This window comes from Bidens hawaiensis, unplaced genomic scaffold (assembly GCF_021521415.1).
Source record: "Bidens hawaiensis isolate Kalapana, Puna unplaced genomic scaffold, B.hawaiensis_p1.1 tig00076505_1, whole genome shotgun sequence".
NCBI classification, from domain to species: domain Eukaryota; kingdom Viridiplantae; phylum Streptophyta; class Magnoliopsida; order Asterales; family Asteraceae; genus Bidens; species Bidens hawaiensis.
Genome location: NW_027503194.1, coordinates 1 through 20,468, shown reverse-complemented (window position 1 = coordinate 20,468; position 20,468 = coordinate 1). Strand labels below are relative to the sequence as shown.

The window sequence follows — 20,468 nt, the reverse complement described above, 5'->3', positions numbered from 1 at the left end:
TACCCAGGAAGGATGGCTCATGAGTGCCATTTTGGTAGCAAAAAGAGATCAAGTGCTACTAATTAATTAAGTGGAGCCTTATAAACTGAAAATTATTTATATATCATTTAATTTGAAACTTCATCATAGGATATTGCAGAAGAATTTAATTTCCTCCTTAAGTTTTGTTGACACTCGATCGGGTAACAAAGGTGAAATAGTTTATCTTATTAATTCATTGACAAAAGAGGGATGTTAGCAACTCAGAAGGTGCACCAAATTAAACAATAGATTAATTGCAGCTATTATTCAGTAATAAATAACATAATAAGTTGCAATATTAGAAGGTTGAAAATCCACACAAATGTTTGCAACTCTCATTTCATTACTTGAAATACAAGTAATGATAAGCTAGTTATTAAAACTTTTATTGAATTTTTGCTTGAAGACGTGGCTTATTAGACTTGCTTACAACAAATTACTTAATTATATGAGAGGTTTAGATGTCATAATCCTTGTATTGTTTATTTTCAAGCATTGCACTGAAAACAAACTATTCTTCTAAAGTCAACGATAACTATTTTACATGAGACCGTATCAAGATTGTACAAAACATTCGATGCACACATGTAATTGTATTATTGGTTCTGAAACAAAGTTATAATTTAATTAAACTTGTGGCCTTTGATCATCATGACTAATTAAGTTGTAAAGACTTTGGACAAACCAGGAAGTTATTTTACGTTGCATATGACACAATAATCATGAATCAATCTGCCCATGATGCTTCCTTCCTCGATCCTTAATTTGCTACTTTGCTTGTTCCATAGATGGACACCGTAAGCCAACTTCTTTAGCTGATACACTTTGGCTTCAACCCATCTCCGGTGAACCTTATTAACCGGAGTGGTAAAAAAGCCTCCTACACGTGTCCAATCCACAGGATAAAACGCACGTGGTGGCAAAACCGTGAAATTCATCTTGAGGTTTGTAGCCTCTCGTTCCACCACCCGGGACACAAGATATGGTCCATTGTAACCCCATTTGTTACCATCGAAAGTTGATGCAAATTCCTCCATGAATTTGTATAATAACAAATGATTCTTGTCAAAGACCAATACTGCATTGTTCAACCTAGTCCAGTTACCCGATCGTTTAGCACTTTGCGCGCCAATCGAGTTGCGCAAGCTACTAAAATCTTTCAAAATGACAAAATCCGTATCGATGTAAACACCACCGTACTTGTAAAGAATTGCAAGCCTGATCAAATTCGAGAGGTTTTGTGCTAATGGGATTTTACCGGGATCTCTCGTCCCCTTCTTGATATTATCCAGCCAAGATTGAGCTGGGGTGTTCTTGAACAAAAAGTCCAAGTCGGGTGTCATGGCTTGAACATGACACCCGCGGTTGATCAAGGGTTTCAAGATCTGAAACCCTTGACCAGAATCCATAGTGTTTGATAATATCATCAAACAACTGTTTGGATTCGACTTGAATAGAGAATCTACTGCAATAAATTCTCTATCTCCGAACACCCTCATGGAGGTTGACATCCATATCATAAAGAACCGAACTTTGCATCCGGCTTTAAAGAATTCATTCGCCCGTTTCTTGAATGTTCGAGTAAAAGCGGTTGACTTTAAAATATCGAATTCTATAAAATGATTGATGGATGGAACCAAAGGATTGTGATCATCTTGCAACACATGAGTTTGTTGAGCATGTGCAGGTTTTAGGATTCTGTACGAGGTTAACTTTACATGATGTTGTTGTATGATGAGGGTTTGGTTGTTTAAAACAAGAGGATGGTTTGAAAGATTGGATGTTAATGTATGTGTAGTGAAGATGTAGGTGAAGAAGATAGCTCCTACCGAGAGGGCGGAGAAGATACGGAGTCCGGCATGGAGCCGCCGATGCACCACCCTTTTCAGGGACGAAACTTTGATCATAGGCGATGGGAGAATGGTATGTAGGAGACTGATGTGCTGTGGTGATATATTCATTCAATTTTTTAAAATATATTTATACTTAGGAGTGGAAGAAACATGTTTTTCTTTGGAACGACAGGAACAAACATGTAGTTGACGGAATTTGTCAATTAGAGAAGTTATTATTAAGTAGTTGACGGAATTTGTGAAGTTTAACTTAAGAAAACAAATTAACCAAGTGGAATTAATTTGTGAGCTAACTACATGATTAAACCAGTTAATAAAAAAAGTACGCTATATGATATTTTTAAATAACTGAAACTATTAGGCTTCATTATTTATTCTTATTGGTACATGAAACTTAAATATGTGTTATAGACATTAGATATAATTCAGCTAAACGAGTCGTATTCATGTTTGATGCATGTGTTAAGCGCGCCGTCTCTAATTTGTTTAACACAATAAGACCTGCTTTGCAAGCCCTACTCGTGAGTGTATAATCCATTAGGTAGAACTTGTAGTGTTTGTAAATTGGTGTGTTTAAATTGACATGAATTAATTCCATAATTTAATTGAACACGACACAAACAAACGGTAAGAACAATGAGAACTCTTATCAAACAATCAATTTTTTTTCGTATGTATTATATGTTAGTTAAATATAAAAAATTGGAAAAAAAAACATATGTAGGTTGACTACCTACATATATGTAATAATTCGATAACAAGTGTTAATTGCGTAATATACATATGCGACTAGTATTTTTTTTAGCTATTATCACATATATGTAAACAACAACTACTTGTTTTTTTTAGTTTTCGTACGCGTAGTTTACATATAATCTGGGGCGGACTTACGTTCACCCGAACAGGTTTACGGGAACTCACTAGATTTTAAATATTTACTAGAGAGTATAATTTTTTAAGTGAACATACACATAAATAAAATTTGAGCGAACATGTAATAAAATGAAGATTTGTGAAACAGTTGAACCCTTTTGTCACTGGCTTGAACCTGACAAGTAACATATCCGACTCCATAGTTTGCTTTTATATCCACATACATGATATAAAGAACTAAATATTCATATCTTGCTTGAGCTTTGCCTTGTATTTCATGTATCCACATATGTGTATGTGTATGTATGCATGCATGTATGTATGTAGGTACAGTGCCGTCTCCGAGAACCCCTTAAAATTTTGGGGCCTGAGACGAGTAAAAAAAAGGCCCCTAAATCGCGTCCTCAATTATGTAATAGATAATTTTACAGTTTTACCAATAAGTTTGTCTTTCAAAAGTCCAAAACAAACAAATAATAATAAAATGTTACTAAAATGGCATATAAAGTAAAAGTTTTTTTCTATGAAAAAAAGAACACTAACTCTGGGAATTGAATCCATAACCTTTGGTTCCATAGTCTAGAATACTTTCCCTTCAACCAAAGAGTTATTTTGTAGGCTTTCGTGGAAAACAAAATTATATATAAAATTTACATTTAATTTTTCTAACCATTATGGGCCTCTCGAGAGAGTGGGTCTGGTTCTATTGCCTCCCCTTGGGCCGGGCCTGTGTAGATAGGTAGGTATGTAGGTATGTGTGTGTATGTATATATGCATGCATTAATGTGTGTTTGCTAGAAAGAGGGCCATTATGCTAACTCACGTTCTAATCTTGTCACCTTTTCTTATGGTGGTTGTAAGGTGTAAGGGTGGATTCGTTACCAGTCGACGATTTTAAAACGTCTAAATTAGCTTAGAGAGAATATTTTAATGGTGGCAAACTCTCGGTTGAAGATCAAGGAGTGGTTGCAAGGTGAGTTTGCTAACATTCAAGTAAACCACTAGATAGGTACCATATCTTCCCTTTTATATTTACTTGTTTGCAAATCATTTAACAATGGCCCATGTAGGTTGTTCAATGGTGTCATCGGCATAGCCAAGATTGATTCCCCATTATAGATTGTTGGAAGACGATAGATTGATGGTTAACATATGTAATAAGATGGCAAGAGGGGCAGAAGCATAGGTGATGGTGAAAGAAGGTGATAGAAAACTAATACCGTATAATATTTCGTAAAAATCACCTCAATTTTGAGGACGTAACAATTCAATATATATAATACAAATAGTATTTACATAACAACCTACATGAATAACAAACTACCATAAACTTAAAAGTTATCCTACGTATTCATAGTTATCCTTTTAGTAGATTTTATCAAATTCATACAATTGCATAACTTAATACATGGTTTTGTCAATTGTCAAAAGTTGAAAGTGTCAATCATGGATGACATCAAGATCATCTTAACTTCTTGTACACTTTATGTACCATTAACCATTTAAAGATTTGTGCTTACATACACATTGTCATTGAAACAACAATCATTTGGTTATTGGCCACAGATGGGCCGTGCCAATCCAAATTTGGCCCAAAGATCAATCATTTGTTTGGGTCGCAAACTCATAGTGTGACAAATAGGATTGGTTCGTCTATTAATTTATTTATTATTGTGAAATTATTGAAGAAGATTGATTGTTGATAGTAAAAGCATGGCACGTGACAAAGAACGTGCACCCATGTGAGCAGACTGGCTCCACAAGGTCAACATCTGACTTTCCCTTCAACTTTAAGATGGATGACCCATATTGCATTTAATAACCCCCTAGCCTAGGACGGCGATAGGACTCTTTCACACGAATATTACTCGTATCTATTTGTATACTCGTCTGTATATCCGGCTTAATAGAGTTGAGTTATCTAGTACAGATAAAATATAAAAGGAAATAGTTACATAACAGATACTTACGTTGTTTCATGTAATCAAGTCAGGTATCCTCTTATACCATACCATGATTTTGTTCGTCTTAGATTTACCCGTTTGGTTTGGGATCACTTGTCATACCTAATTCTCCAAGAGGATATAACTATGAATCATTCATAGGTCATAACCAAACTCTTTATCAAGATTTTCAAGGTAACTAAAAGAAATATGCGAACTTACATTACTTTTTCATAAATTCATTACGACTTTCTTTGTTAATATAAAAATATATCACCTCTAAATTCTTGGGTTCATACTTGATTTTCTTGTAGAAAACGTATATCTAAATCATGTAATGATATATACTAAGTTATATAATATATACATTATTTGTTGATTGATTAAGATGCCTTTGATGCATATTGACTAAATAAGAAAATATATCCATGAGAACATGGGAGTAATAATGACATTGCTAGCAACAAGCACCTTAATATATATTATATATATTCAATTGATAGCTATCCAACAAGATGGAATATAAAGCACTCTAGCATATTTGAGCCTAAGCTTTTCTAGCCGAAGTATCATCACAATTCAACACACTATTTTTTTAACCTACTAAAGAATAGCACAAATAAAAATATCAAAAGAAAATGTAAACCAAAAATCAAGAAATAAGCAAGCCAACACACATCACTTGTAGGGAAAATATCTAGCTAATGCTGCTATGACCATCACATTTGACTTCGAGTCAACTCAGTGGTGTTGAGGCGGCGGCACTGCAGGCTTACATTGGTAGCACTTGGCAAATAACCCAAACGTATCAACCTGTCTTACGAAGTTGGTCATACTGGCCCATCCACCAAACCCAAACCCGACCACTAAAACCCATATGACTATAAACACGTTGACCACGTACATGGCTGACCAACTCGGTAGGAAGGCAGGAGGTTTCTCTGCCGCATTCTGCATACAAAATTTCATATTATGTAAGATATCATGAGGACTTGAGAATAAGAAAAAGGGACTAGTTTTGACATTCAAGTATAGTTAAAGGGACTGGCCAGCTCATCTCCGACATAATACAACACACAAAGTGTCTGTGTGGCATGTAACTAAATGGAAAAGGACTTGCTAAGCCTAAAATTATTAAATGCAATTGTACGATTTTTGTTAAATCATCAAAAATAATGTATACTTCTAAAATATTTTTTCCTTATAGATATAAAATAAATATTATTCTAAATTACCTCCTAAAAAGATTTTCTTGAAATTCCCGAGTTGCCAACAATATTGATACAAACATCCACTTTCATAATGTTATTTAGCCATATTTAAACAATTAACAAATAATTAAAAATATAAAGTATCTTTGTTTTTAAGAATCCAAATTATTACCGTTTAAAATGTGACTAATTACAAATTTACAATGTCTCAATCAAAATACTGGTCACCAAAACAATAATAGCATATGTGCAAAAAAGAGACTATTACACCCATGCCACTTTATTGTCTTAGACCATTCATATATTAGGATAATTAGCATATGTCACTGAAGAAAGTAAACAAACAAATGTAACTACTATAATCTCACCTATGGCGAAACTATTGATAACTGTAAATTTGTACCTGACGGGCAGAGGCCTTTCGGTACGTGAGCATATGCGCAAGAGCGGGAATAATATAGACCGTGAAGCTAACCAAGAGTGCACCGACAGCAGAATTAATGGGACCAAAGAATGGGAAAATAATAGCCAGGAACCAAATAGGTACCACAACGGGTAACCTTGCTAACGCTCGTAAAAATATGCTCTTTGTATCATGCATCCCAATCACTTTCTCCCACACAAAGTATAACGGTGTGCATGCAAATCCGAATGTAATAAACTGTTCCACATTTGTAACAAAATATAAATAATAATTGCATAAACCATAATTTGATGATTAGTTATAGATAAAATAAAGTATTCTACCGACCTGATGAATAAGCATTAGAATAACTGCGGCGTCACGCCAACGGGTCTTGGGGAGGAGAGAGAAGGCATTTGAGTGGTTAAGAAGCTCATCGCCAAACGCCCAATAAACGGCAGAAGACGAGGGAAGGGTTAATGTAAAAACATATAGAGTGGCAATTAAGTAAATATACTTGAATTTTCGGGGTTTCCACATTGCATGCATAATCTCCCTGCAATTAACATTAAAATTAAATGAGAGACACACACCAAAAATAGTTACATGCTATAATCTATATGATGAAGGGTTTGAGAATATGGGCGTTGGATCAAACAAAAAGGTAAATGGCCATAATACCCTCATGAAATGAGATCCAAATAGGGATTGTAGTAAGTCCACTCTCCATGTGCATTTCTTTATATAATTATATTAAAGCTCATTTTTTTATTGATTAAACGATCTAGTTAATACAATTAGTCAATAATCACAAATAAATAAATAATTTCAACAAGTAAGATCTTAAGAACATTCTAAAGTAAAAAATATTTTTAGATATTATATAATTGAAGCAAAATTATATAATATGAGTAAAAGGAACAATTTTATATGAATACAACATAATTACCAAAAATATTATTTTATCCTAAAGGAACCAAAAGTATAAATATAAACTTTTTTGCTACAAAATATATTTTTTCCATGTTCATAAATCAGTGACCGGCAAAAGCTGCAAAGAGAAGCCCCGTAGAAGAAGGAAGAAATGGCATCTTTTCACAGGTTTACAAAAGTTTTATATATTAATTCAATTTCCGACCTTTTTAATTCATAGTTTTATTTTATCCAAAGTGATTAAAAGAAAGCTTACACTGTGACAGCATGTCCTCCAAATGTGTATAAAATATTAGTGGCTCCGGTGAAATAGAGCACCAGTTTTTTTGGACCAGAGTGTTGTACCCCATCAACCTGCAATTATCATGGTCACTTGTAGGTTTGTAAATTGTAAACGAAACAAGCGAAGCATGTTCGTGTTTGTTCATTTAACTTTAACGTGGCAAACACTAGAACACAAACAATTAGACGAATGAGGTTTTCGTGTTCGTACTTTGTTCGTGAAGAAAATGAACATTTTTGTGTTCATTTATAAACGAACATAACTAAGCTAAAACTAGCTACAAATAATGTGTTGGACTTAAAAAGGAAGGAATATTGACCGGACTAAGTTGCAGTGGGCCAAAAAGTTATAAGTAATATATTAAACAAACGGCCTTAAACAAACGTAAACTAACAAACATAAATGAACGTAAGCAAAAGAACATATATGATTTATATGACCAAACATAAACGAACGTTCACGAACATAAAATGCAATTCATGGTTGTGTAACTAAATAAACAATTTTTTTTGTCCATGTCTATTTTTTTATTTAATAAACTAATTTTTCTCCGAGCAATTCACATTACTGTGAAAAATCTGATTTTTTGCTCTCTTTTTCCAAATGAAGCAATACCCCATATGAGATCTGGACTTAAAACATTAAAAAAAAGTTATTATTTCCAAAAATAGTATGTATGGAGTTGTATTTATTACTATTTATAGAATTTCTACCTGTCCATGAATTAAAGCTGCAATTGCCATATACCTAGCAGTGTAAGTGGTCATCCCAAGGCCAAGAAAAGACCAAATTCTGTAATTATGGAAAGATGGAATGAACACAGTGGTTGCACAACATGCTCCAAATATGTAAGTGGTCCATGTTCTTTTGTCCAAGTGATCATTTATGTAGTAGATGTTACTGTTACAAAAACAAAACAAAACAAAAGGTCAAACTTTTCATGAATGCCCATTTCATATTGAAGTAAAAAAATGAAAAAAACTTAAAATAAACCTTGCACAAGCTATTAGTTGGATCACAGATCCAAATAGAAGAAAAGTGCAGTTGAAAGCAAGTCCTATTGCTTTCCCAATAAACCATCAAGAACTTCAAACCACTGCAAGTTTCAAGATTGATTAATTTGAAAGAAATGATCAAGATTGGGGAGTGAAGAAAGAAATAACCTGTATGACATGGTTCTTGTAGCTGACACCTTCTTTTTCTTTTCTGGTTCTGTACTCAATGTAGAGAACACTGATGAGGTAAGCAGTCCAGCTGCCAAGAATATTTGAAGCACAATTCCAGAAAGCATGCCCAGTTGAGAGAAAGAGTATGCACTTGTGCCACCTGCATGAAAACTTGTACATTCAAGAATCATAAAAAAAAATCTTTTTCTTTTACTTGATTTGAAGAGCAACTAAACCAAGCATCCCAAGCCAAAGAATGCCTTTAATGTTGAAAACTGAGTGATCTTCATCTTCTTCTTTCTTCACTCCTCCTCCTCTTTCTTGTTCATTTGATGAAATTATTGAGTCCTCTGCTTGTTTCTGACCTGACATTTTCTTCTTCTTCTATTATTATTATTATTATTATTATTGCTGTTGCTGTTAAAAGAAACTAGCCTTTTTCTCTTTTCTAAATAGATCTGTCAACACATGTAACGACAACACATTAACAAAGCAAAACATATGCTGCAGAGACCAATGGTAATCTAATCAAACAAGATTGATTAATTACTACAAAACCCAGATCTTTAAATACTCCAGAAACAGGTTTTCATTTATACAAACACTTGGCTGGCGGGTGTAGAAATAAGAACTGGACGGAGAGAGAAAGATATGGAAGAAGAAAATGAAAATGAAAATGAAAATGAAAATGAAAATGAAGGGGTTTTGATGGGATTGAAGGTGGACAATATATATTATATAGAGACCAATTTCTACCTTTTATTTATTATTTTATTATTGTGTGTGAAAACTTAAGGAGTTGGATTCACTGTATGATCATGTGTTTGTATTGTATTCATAAACACCTTTCTTAACGGCTACACAACTAATCATCAATGAAATGAGATAATACAAGTATGCATTTTCTATCGCATGTTTCAAACGAAGATAAAAAAAATAAGCAAAGTTAAAAAAGACCAGAGATGACTTTAAAAAACTAAGGTACAAACAAAAAAACAATAAATAAATTCAATAAAGTTGGTTGCTTGTAGAGTCCTTTATTAAAGTTGAGGGACAGCAGCAGAAATTCTATTTGAACATCTCTAATTTTATTAAAAGAACCTAAAATAAAACCCAACCTCCCCAAGGGTGAACCTGCATCCCACAGCTTGAACGGTGGTAGCAATGGTCATGCTATTATACATAGCATAATGATTTCGATTTACAACAAGTAAATTCATTTAAGCTCCAGGTCAACTTGTTTAATTTATGGGAGTTTAAATTTAAGTATTATGTTGATTATTTAGCCATCTTTTTGTATACATGTATAATGATTCTGCGTGTATCCTAATACATGCTATTTAGTTATTTTTATGATAACTATATTAATAATAATAATAAAAAGATTTAAGTATATGTTTATTATATTGAAAAGAAATAACATCTTTTTATAATTATAGGCCCATTGCAAGTATACTTTGCAATTCTGTATAGCATATCAAATTGGAGCTCGTTTATTGAATGAGTTACGGTAAGCTTTTAGGAATTCATTCATTCAATAGCTTAGTATAGTAGTTGGTGTAATATTTATTGTTGGAGTTTATAAAAATTATTTATGCACATTGAGTAACCAATGGCTTGTTAACGGTTTCCTGTTTAAAGGCTTGGATTGAACGAGGAATTCGGATTTGTTGATAAATAAGTAAATAACAACACAAGTCTGCAGTTTCAAATAATAGATGCTAACCTGTGGACCCCATGAGAATGACCCTCTTCAATAATTTAAAAGGTCCCTCCCTGCCAATATTGTAAAAAAAATCTCACTTAAAAACAGATATAACTTTTACTCTGTTGGTTTACTATGCCGTAAATACGTATCTGGCCCTCTACCATTGGTTTTATCATATGGAGCTCCGATTTCAAGTTTCAAAAATTTTAAGAACTTGTAATTGTGGACGGACCCACTATATGAGGTGTGGGGTCAACCAACCTCGTGGTTTTTCTATATTTATATTACAAGTTTTTTTTAACAAACGACAAAGATTTTTGAATGTTGATCGCAAGTTTTTGAAACATGCTAAAAAAATCAAGATGCAAATGTCACATTTGGAAGTATTGACTTTCGAGTTTGATTAAGTACTTAAGCTAATCTTTGTAAATGATTATCGAAGAGTGAATTGCCTTTTATGTTATGGGTTATTGTTACCCCCCCCAAACTTGTTGTAACTCTTAATTTTACTCGTTGCAATGACAAGTTATCAATATTATATGTGACTTGACCAAACTGAAAATGCGAACATTCTTGTTAAGAATCATTGGAGCAAAAGAAAAAAAACGAATTATTGTCTAGCTATCCTATTTTTATTGAAAATTATTGTCTGCGTTAATTTACATGCTTATTGTTATTTAGTTTCATTCTTTAGTTTATCAACTTTATTTGAATTTTCTGGAGAGGACGTTGAGGTGTTGATTCTAATCAAATATTTTTACTCATTTGTGCTTAACTAACATTTTTATAAATATTATGGAAATCTTTTAGTGAGATTTTTGTCTGGTTTTAAAAATATAGAAATTGCATGTTGTAAGCCGTTTCTAGATCACAATAAAATCTTCATCTAAATGCTGGTGAAAAATATAATATTCGCAGGAACATATATACGGTTACTCCAACTTTTTAATAATTATGTTGTTATATCAAGTATAAAAGTGGTAAAAAAACAATAAGGATGTTTGGGATTAAGTGAACAGCTGAGAGTTGTTTGGCTTTATGTCTACACTGGCATGTGAATCATAATCGGGCTTCGCGTGGAGTGGACTTCCCACTGCCTATCTTACCATCATCAAGTGTTGCCTTATTTCCGGTTATAATTATTTGGATCCTCATTTTTATTTCTCAACTGTTGGTTACAATTAAAAACACAAAAGAGGTTACTTTGTATATGCATTTTATAGAAGTTGTAACAAGGGACACAACTAGAGAGGGGAAATAATGTTCACTTTAACGTGTGGATTTATTGAACTCTAAGGTAGCGTTTGGTATGCAGTAATGATAGAGAAAATGGAATGATTCATTACGTGGGAATGAAAATAGTGATGTTTGGTTGCTCAATGGAATGGAATCATCCATTACATATGGAATCTCATTCCTTCCCACCCCCCTTCTTTTTTTTCATTCCATTCCTCCTTCACCCTACTTTCTCAACAACACCACCACCACTACCATCTCCACCACCAACACTGCCGCCGCCACCACCACTTCCACCTTACCATCAGCGCCGCCGCCGCCACCATCATTGCTGTAACCACCGCAAATATTGTCACCGTCTCCGTCTAGCCATCATCGCCACCACGACCATTGTCGTTGCCTTACCACCACCACTTAATCGCCACCACCGTTGGCGCCATCCTACTATCGCCATCACTATCAATGCTACCATCGCTTGATCACCACCACCACCACCACAACCATCTGCCATGTCACCTGATCGCCACCACCGTCGCCATTGTACTTTTTTTATTTATTTTGGAAAAAATATTACTTTAAGATAGGAGTGCTTTTATTATTTCTAGTTCATTCCTACAATTTTTTGGATACCAAACAACATAAAGTAATAATTTATTTCATTCCTACAGGTTAACCAAACAAGACAAAGGAATGGTAATAATCCATTTCATTCTCTTGTCCATTCCATTCCTTCTCCCATTCAATTCCCTCTTCATTCCATTACCTCCAACCAAACATATCATAAATATTACGAGGGGCGCAATAACTAGAAGCTAGAAAACGAGATAGACAACATTACAATTAGAAAATTCAAATAATGGAAAGTTTGCTCTATTTTTAACCCATAAAAAGTTATGGTTTTAACTTCTTTTGCAAGTATTTTGCCTTGATAATTATTTATTTATAAAAGAGTTAAAATGATATTTCACACGCAACTTCCTAAATAAAAGGTGAAATGTTCATTTTAAGGTAAAGAGTAACGTATGGGTTTATTAAATTCAAAATGTTACTTTTGGAATGCTTCTCAATCTTAAGGTACAAGAAAAAAGATCTCTCTATATATAGAAACCTTATCCCGTATATTTTGAACCCTCCATTAATATTGTTTCAATCAAACATAACAATTCTAGCTAGCTAACAAATATTTAGTTGAAGATGGCAACTCTCGCCAACGCGTTGGTTTTTATTCCATCCATTGTGCCTACCTAGTCAAATCGTGATCGTGACCTTCGATAGGGTTTGATAGCTTGTATTTAATTGTTTAGCTTGTAGAACAATTATAAAGTTGAGAACATTGTGATGGTGATTGAATTTGAGTGAATATATTCCGTTTTTTGATTATTCAAATGCTCTTTAAATTGTTGGAATAACTACAGCTCTACAAGATAACTTATTTTGGTTTTCTTGATCCCATCTCACCTTAATTATCCAACACTTTGAACAAAAGTCAACCCACGACTATATGCTAGTCCAGAACACAAGAGGCTATGTGATACATGTGAAAATAGGAAGGTTTTGAGAGACAAAGAGCATGAATGTAGTGATGTAACACGTATAAAGGGTAGTTATAGCTTTATAGGTATCGAATGAAGAAGTCATTTGTAAACAATCGAGATTCGAGTAGCATTTATAGCCACTTCTTGAGTCGGATTACCAACGACATCTATTCTTTGGAATTAACGAAGGAGTAGTGAAGAATTACCGAGGAACTCCCCAACGGAATTATACCCGCCGACAACAACAACAACAATAACAGTTTGACCACAATCTTAACTGCACCGATAGACTGTATATCCCTGGTAAAGCCATTTACTTTATATATCCCTGGTTTGTTTTTCCTTTTCGATTCTTATAACTTACAACTTTTGCTATAATAAAATGTTTTAAGCTGCTGCAGATGAACTACGGATGGCAATAAAAGAGGTATTATGTGACACTGACAAAGAAAGACATAAATATGAAGAGGCCTTAATTGCAATCACAGTTGAAGAATCCTTAAAACGGTTTGAATTTACCACACAACTTATTCATTTTTCTTTCTACTATGTTAATCATGTTATTCAATAAATGTTTCTAGTTACTGTCAACGCATTGCAAGGCCAGATTTTTGGGGAGGAGAGTCCGAACTACTGGTTAGCATCTTCATACACACACACACACACCATTTCTATTCTATGCATTAGATTGTGGCTCAACAAAGAAATTAAAATGCTAACTTTCGGCTTAAAGGGTGAAACATGCGAGTGTTTATTTTTAAACTTTTCTGATTCTGTTAAGGTAGTTGCCAGTGAAATTCTGCACTTTCTTGTTATACCTCAGATGCTTGATTCTTTGTTTGTCTTAACTGCATACAGTTATTGAATATGCAGAAACATGACCTTACTTGTTAAGTACAAACTCTATTTTTAAACAATGACAAGTCTATTTTTTTTAAGAGTAAATTGTGGCATTGTGTACATAAGTATGCATCTGCGTATTCAAAAACTGTATGTGGTTAAGACTATGCAAAGAATCCAACATTTAAGGCTCAACAACAAAGCACAGAAATAAATGCAGGAAAACTAACAATTATCTTCTCAACACTGATTTAAATGGAACAGGAATAACTTAACATCTAGCTTGACAAAATCAGGAAAGTTTACAAATAAGCCCTGCGTCTATCTACATTTTTTATAATTTTCCCTGTTATGCACAAACATATTGATTTTCTTTGTTGTGCCACTATATAATGCATAGAAATGGCGTGTGTACACATATACGTACATATACACACACGCGTGTGTGTAGATATGTGGGGTGCATAATTGTATGCATATGCGTGTGTGCAATTTTTGTGAAAGTCTTTAGGTTGTTTTTTTGACAATTACCCCAAAAAACTCTAGGTAGCTTTCAACTCATTAAAATAAAATTTTTGTTTGCTAGTTTGGCCTGTTGGAGATATAACATAATAACCCAAATCGACCATTTGTAAGTAAGGCTCCAAAGTTAATTTTGGGTTTATTTCTTAACTAATGCATTTTTTCTTCTATAGGTACTCTCCAAATTATGTCGCCAACCAATTGTTGTTTATATACCCGAGCATGAGGTATTAATCGTTATAAAGATTCTTTGACTAGAGGTGGCAAAACGGGCTGGTCAGATAATGGGTCAAACATGTATGGGTCAGATATGATTTTTGAGGTAACTGATTTGTTACATGTTCTGTACTTGCAGAATACAAGAGGTGGTTACGGGTCGGGTTTCATACCCATTGCTGAATATGGAGCGGATTTTGGGAAGGACTCAAAACAAGGAAAAGCTAAGAAAGCTGTGAAGCTTTTGTACAGTGGAAGCAATCATTATGATCTGCTTGTATAATTCTAGTATGTTTAATATTAGTTCAAAAGTGAACTTTTGGGATGTTTAGAAGCTTAATAACAACTTAAGAAGGGTATTTTTGGCATTTAATTGATTTTATTGGAAGTTATTGGTGACTCGGATTGTTGTTTTCATGAAGTATATTGAATGTTTTACAAATGAAACTATTGAATGTTTTACACCTATTTTGCAGTTGTATAGTTGGTAAATGGTAACCAACAAAGAAAAATTATGAACATAAACAAGTTATATCAACTTGTGTTTAAATCAGTTGCTCAAGATCTTGGGCAAAATTTGTGGGTAATGTTTGAAAGATGCAAATACACTTTGTTAGGGCGTTGCTATTCATACACTATTTTGCAAATACTGACACCAGGCTACGGTCTTGTCAAAGATACTTCTATGGCATAATGCTAATCATATGATGCACACAACCTATCAATCAATTCATCAAACATACTAATAGCGGGTCGTATGGTTATTCTACATGGAATGTATGGCATTATAATACCATCAACCCGTTCCGTTTTCAGGTAAACAAATAATACCCAGCAATTTTTTGTTTTTTTGGATTGTCATAATATATAAATAAGAGAGATTTCAGTGTAAATAGTTTTCTGTTTGGTTTTTGAATTGTTAATATAAAAATGGAAATAGATTTGTGAAAGAGGACAAGCTTAGAATAGGTTTAGTTATATATCCCACATCGGTGCAAGGTGGAAAAGAGCAGTGCTTTATATAGACCACAAGTAGAAGATGAGGCACGACCTTACTTGAACAGGATCTGTTTTATAGGCTCGTACCTCTGTATTCTTGATTCCTAAGAAGACAGAAACCCATGTCTGGTTGATGAGCTAGGACCGTGTGACCAGAGCGTGATTAACGGAGCTTCATGGTCTTAAGCATGGCTCAGTAGAGGATCGTTGCTGGCTCCTATGATGGGTCTTGGCATGGTCTCACGGTTGTCTGACAGACAAATTCCCTTTTTTGATGAAATACCCATCTTTAATGATATGCTGATTCGTTCACTGCAGTCATCTAACGTTGAATGACACAGATTGTAGATTCTTTGGCTCAGTAGAGGATCGTTGCTGGCTCCTATGATGGGTCTTGGCATGGTCTCACGGTTGTCTGACAGACAAATTCCCTTTTTTGATGAAATACCCATCTTTAATGATATGCTGATTCGTTCACTGCAGTCATCTAACGTTGAATGACACAGATTGTAGATTCTTTTATTGCAGTTTGTTTGGTAATTTTATGCTAAAAGTGAGCAGTTTATATATATACCAAATGATGGATGAAATGCCTGTGTTTCTTCCACAATTGTACAGAAAGTAGTGGTTTATATTATCTACCAATACTCAAAAATGTCTGGAAGCAATTAAGAGTATTTATGCATATACGTATATCATTGATAAAATCAGAAATCAGTTCAATCAGTTCAATCACTTCTAAGTTCTAATTTCCTAAAATCCAGTTGAAGACTCATCCGATTCAGTGATTCACCCACTCGACTAACAGGCAGTTAAGTTGGCTGGTATTTGCCACCAGTCAGTCAAAAGCCGTAAAAACCAGCAAAACCGCTCAAGTTACAGAAAGTCTGCCAATTTGACCTGTTTGAAATACATATGGTTCGATTTTAACAGAAAACAATTTACGGTTCAGTTTAAGGTTTGGACCATGAAACCAGCCGTGTAAATCAACACAAAAGACCCAACAGACCATCCACTTTAGTTTGTCATTTCTTTTTCTAAAGCTGTAGTTAAGAGCCGGGCCCAACTTTCTCATCAAAGCCGGTCAAACCAGACCGTGAACATCCCTAAAAGATCCTTAACAATTAAATCCCTTACTCAATTCTAACATATTTGTATCGTAACCATCATGGATGAGAATGCTCTTGAAACATGAAAAAAGCCATGTTTTGATTTTCCAAAAATAAAATATAACCAAAAGGACTGGCTGCAAAAACTACTCATGACAACATCTACCCATTTGAAGTGACCACAACATGCAAATCCAAGACCGATGAGAATCATATCAAAACTAACAAGTTACAAAACCGTCACAAAAAGTCGAAAACGGAATATCAACAACATTAATCTTGACCATTTCCAAAACTGTCACGCTTGTCTTGCTGCCATCCATACCCCATTCCAACATGACTCGGATCACCACCATGAAAACCAGCAAATGGCATAGGCTGAGGCGGTGGTTGTGCCGGGTTAGCCACCTGCGATGGTAGACCTCCTTGAAAGAAACCACCTTGATTCATAACCATAGACGTGTCAAACGGTTGACCATTCGGTCCAACATTCCAACGCTGAGGATAACCCAACAAAGACCCTTGTTCTACACCCGCTTCAGGAGCCTGTTGACCAATGTAAACCGGTTGACCAAACGAACCAGGACCCATCACACTCGGGTTCACCGGTACTACAAAACCTGGCGGCTGAAGTGCAGTCACTGGGTATTCAAAACTCGGTTGCTGAACATGCAACGGGTTTGACCCATCAAAACCATGAGGCGGGTTGGGATTGGGGTTAACTGGTGGCTGTATGAGTGGTCTAACCGGGGGTTGGGGTTGGGACCGATCACCATCTTGGGCTGGTTTTGGAGTCGGGGCTTGAACCGTTGACTCAGAAGTTGTCGGTTTCTTAGTGCTTGCGACTTCAGACTCGTTTGCATCTTTTTGAGGATTTGAAGTTACAAGATCTGCATGAACCGTGTGCACATGGGCCTCAAAATTAGTTTTTTTCACAAACGATTTTAAACAATGTGGAGCTGCACAAATGAAGATTCCTTCCATCATTTTAATCGTCTGGATCTTCTGAATACGTTCATCACACCTGTGTAAATATAATAAAACACGGGTGGGGTCAATTATTATTTTAACTGTGAATCAAGTTGTTTAAAGACAGTAATTTTAGTCTTACAAATAGCATAAAGAGTCACTCCTAGCACAATCCAGACAAAACACATGCTCACAAGGCATCTGCAATAACCAGAGTTTTTTGTGAAAATCAAGATAACCAATAATTAATATTCTACATAAGACTGTATTATTATGAACTTAATCATATAAAAATACAACACACTGCCCTAATCATATAATAGAAGTCAAGACAGATAATCTTTTGTTACAGGTAGAAATACCAAACACTTTCAATTATTTAACCTTTTTATTGATTATTGTGGGTTAAATATAATTATACAAGTAAAGCAAACCAAACAATATATAAACCAACCTTTACATCTTTTTTTTTTTTTTATTTTTAGCAACCAATTTAAAATTAGGAGTGAAATCCAAACCAACTTATAATCTATTACATACTCCAGCAGTCAACCTCAACTTGCAACCCGTATGTTGCTGATGTGGCACTGGTTGCTGCATGCCAGCCACCACATCAGATGCCACATACGCAAAAAACGCCTATGTGAAAAATGTTAAAACAAATGTATTTACAAATTTTAATTTAAAGCAATAGTAAATGTCGCATTAGATGCTACTTGCCATATATATATATACATATACACTATAAGGTTCATGGTTCTGTCTTTAACGGTTTGATAGTTCAGAAAATGGAATCGGTTGGTTAACATTTATTACTTATGATTCTTTTAGGAATATAAAGTTATAAACATACATTATATTCATAAACAATCCTTATCATCACTAAGCATTTAATACAAAACTATTTTTTTGTTTAAAATCGTCCAAACCGAACCATCAAGTTGCAAAACCATGAACAATCACCAACTACAATAACCTATAACAATACAAGAAGTTATATTACATACCAAAAGTCCATAAACCGCTACAGGAAAATCACACTGAACACAGAAATGAACGCGTTCACCAAGCGGTCGGCGGGACCTACGACCCACCGTCTTGACCAGAGTAACACCGTTGGTGGAACCAAGGCTTTTAGCCACAGGAAGCTCCGCGAGAACGAGGTGGTCGGGACAGGCAACTGTAACGGTCTCCCCTGATGGCAGCTTTGCTCCACCAATACCAATACCAATACCACCACCAGCAGCACCACCACTTTCCGAGGGTGCAGCCTTGTTGCTAAGCCTAATTTGAAGCATCTTTACAGTTCTGAATAATAATAATGATAGTTATTAATTAAGATTAACATAACAACATTGAATATCATAAAAACATGTTAAAATGAACATCAATTGAGTACAAGTAATGCGTAAGAGAAGGAGGATTAGTGATTTAATAATGTGAAACCCTAAGTTAAAGTTAAGAGATAATAAATTAGGAAAAAGAACAAAACCCTAGAAGATTGATTTGATGGATGCATATGAGATCAAATTAACAATAATAATAATAATATTAATGCGAGGCTGACTGATAAGATAAAGATAGAGATAGAGCCAACGTAGATTTACCAGTTCAAGACGATGATCAATTAATTTTGCGACACGGAGACGACGACGACTGTGGACGAACGACAGGGTTGGTTTGAGGGCTCATTTTGAGGATTACTTGTTATATATTTATACCCATTATTATTATTTTTATTATTATTTTAATTTTTTTGGTAATTGCGACTTAATTGTGTATTATTAGGTCACCGCACTCTTTAATATCGGAGAGCTCCGTGACCCTATTCTGGCCAATATGTTGTCTTAACTAGCCAACTAGGCCCACAACCTCTTTGGCTTGGGCGTTCTCCGGTAAACTATACCACCAAATGCCACTTGACATGTAACAACTCGGGTTTTCCAACGAACAAATTGCTATCTTTTACTCGACCCGTTTTATGATTCGGGAAGTTAACACTGAAAAGTATCACGTTTATCGAGACATTAATATAAAATTTATAATTGTTTACATACTTATTTAATATATGCTCAATTTTAGAAAATGTTCGTTTTTAACCCGAAACATGAACTTTAACTCCCTATTTTTCCCACATCAAAACTCCAAGGACTTAACCGCAAATTTTGTGAAGTAACTTATAACCGTATACCCAAACCCGTTTACACATGGTTCAAGAACCGTTTAACCATAAACTGTAACCCGTTTAGATTACTTGAACCTTAATCTTCGTCCTATAATCAAAATTGATCTTCCTATATCTTTCCTATAATTCAAACCGTCCTAATTCCTAACATAATTAGGTAAATAGTATCATAAATCTATTTTAATTCTAAAATAAACGAACCCGTTTAGGCCCAAATTCGTGGATTGTTAACTGATCGTCGTAATAGTTCAATTAAACCTGGCTGCACCTTCTATATAATCCAACGACCCATAACCCTAACCTTAATTGCATTATTATTGGCCGTAGCCTCTGTTCGAGTTCTGTTTCTTGCGCCGCAACTGGGTTGCTCTTTCTCCCTTGATTCATCATCCTTCAAGGTAATTGAAACATGTATCCAGTTCGAATAACGTCGATTAACAATAAACCTAACGTTAATTGAATG

At 34.6% G+C, this 20,468-nt stretch overlaps 3 protein-coding genes, 1 non-coding gene and 1 pseudogene across 5 annotated transcripts; 2 read left to right on the top strand and 3 right to left on the bottom strand.

Annotated features, from left to right (window-relative positions):
* Positions 1-658: 658 nt before the first annotated feature.
* LOC143606676 (uncharacterized) lies at positions 659-1,928 on the bottom strand. The gene has a single exon (XM_077082364.1). It carries the CDS (start codon positions 1,926-1,928, stop codon positions 714-716), a length of 1,215 nt encoding a protein of 404 aa, XP_076938479.1. The 3' UTR covers positions 659-713.
* Positions 1,929-5,228: 3,300 nt separating this feature from the next.
* On the bottom strand, positions 5,229-9,081 carry LOC143606679 (auxin transporter-like protein 2; annotated as a pseudogene). Its single transcript, XR_013148794.1, has 8 exons — positions 8,901-9,081; positions 8,684-8,846; positions 8,514-8,616; positions 8,234-8,420; positions 7,494-7,591; positions 6,653-6,860; positions 6,305-6,562; positions 5,229-5,641 (listed from the first exon to the last, which is right to left on the bottom strand). The product of XR_013148794.1 is annotated as an auxin transporter-like protein 2 (transcript).
* Positions 9,082-13,545: 4,464 nt separating this feature from the next.
* On the top strand, positions 13,546-15,138 carry LOC143606678 (OVARIAN TUMOR DOMAIN-containing deubiquitinating enzyme 3-like). Its single transcript, XM_077082366.1, has 4 exons — positions 13,546-13,672; positions 13,747-13,801; positions 14,701-14,754; positions 14,883-15,138. The coding sequence occupies exons 1-4, from the start codon at positions 13,578-13,580 to the stop codon at positions 15,024-15,026; spliced, it is 348 nt and encodes a 115-aa protein (XP_076938481.1). The 5' UTR covers positions 13,546-13,577; the 3' UTR covers positions 15,027-15,138.
* Positions 15,139-15,789: 651 nt separating this feature from the next.
* Positions 15,790-16,002, top strand: LOC143606680 (small nucleolar RNA U3). Its single transcript, XR_013148795.1, has one exon. It is a non-coding gene; the product is annotated as a small nucleolar RNA U3 (small nucleolar RNA).
* A 1,019-nt stretch (positions 16,003-17,021) lies between these two features.
* On the bottom strand, positions 17,022-19,118 carry LOC143606677 (E3 ubiquitin-protein ligase HAKAI homolog). The gene is made up of 3 exons (XM_077082365.1): positions 18,828-19,118; positions 17,963-18,021; positions 17,022-17,875 (listed from the first exon to the last, which is right to left on the bottom strand). Exons 1-3 carry the CDS (start codon positions 19,116-19,118, stop codon positions 17,125-17,127), a joined length of 1,101 nt encoding a protein of 366 aa, XP_076938480.1. The 3' UTR covers positions 17,022-17,124.
* Positions 19,119-20,468: the final 1,350 nt, after the last annotated feature.

Coding starts and splice junctions, on each gene's coding strand:
- LOC143606677 (XM_077082365.1), bottom strand. CDS start 19,118: ATGCTTCAAATTAGGCTTAGCAACAAGGCTGCACCCTCGGAAAGTGGT. Junction 18,022..18,827: donor TAGCGGTTTATGGACTTTTG/GTATGTAATATA, acceptor TGGTTATTGCAG/ATGCCTTGTGAGCATGTGTT. Junction 17,876..17,962: donor AGTGACTCTTTATGCTATTT/GTAAGACTAAAA, acceptor ATATTTACACAG/GTGTGATGAACGTATTCAGA.
- LOC143606678 (XM_077082366.1), top strand. CDS start 13,578: ATGGCAATAAAAGAGGTATTATGTGACACTGACAAAGAAAGACATAAA. Junction 13,673..13,746: donor GTTGAAGAATCCTTAAAACG/GTTTGAATTTAC, acceptor AAATGTTTCTAG/TTACTGTCAACGCATTGCAA. Junction 14,755..14,882: donor TTTATATACCCGAGCATGAG/GTATTAATCGTT, acceptor CTGTACTTGCAG/AATACAAGAGGTGGTTACGG.
- LOC143606676 (XM_077082364.1), bottom strand. CDS start 1,928: ATGATCAAAGTTTCGTCCCTGAAAAGGGTGGTGCATCGGCGGCTCCAT.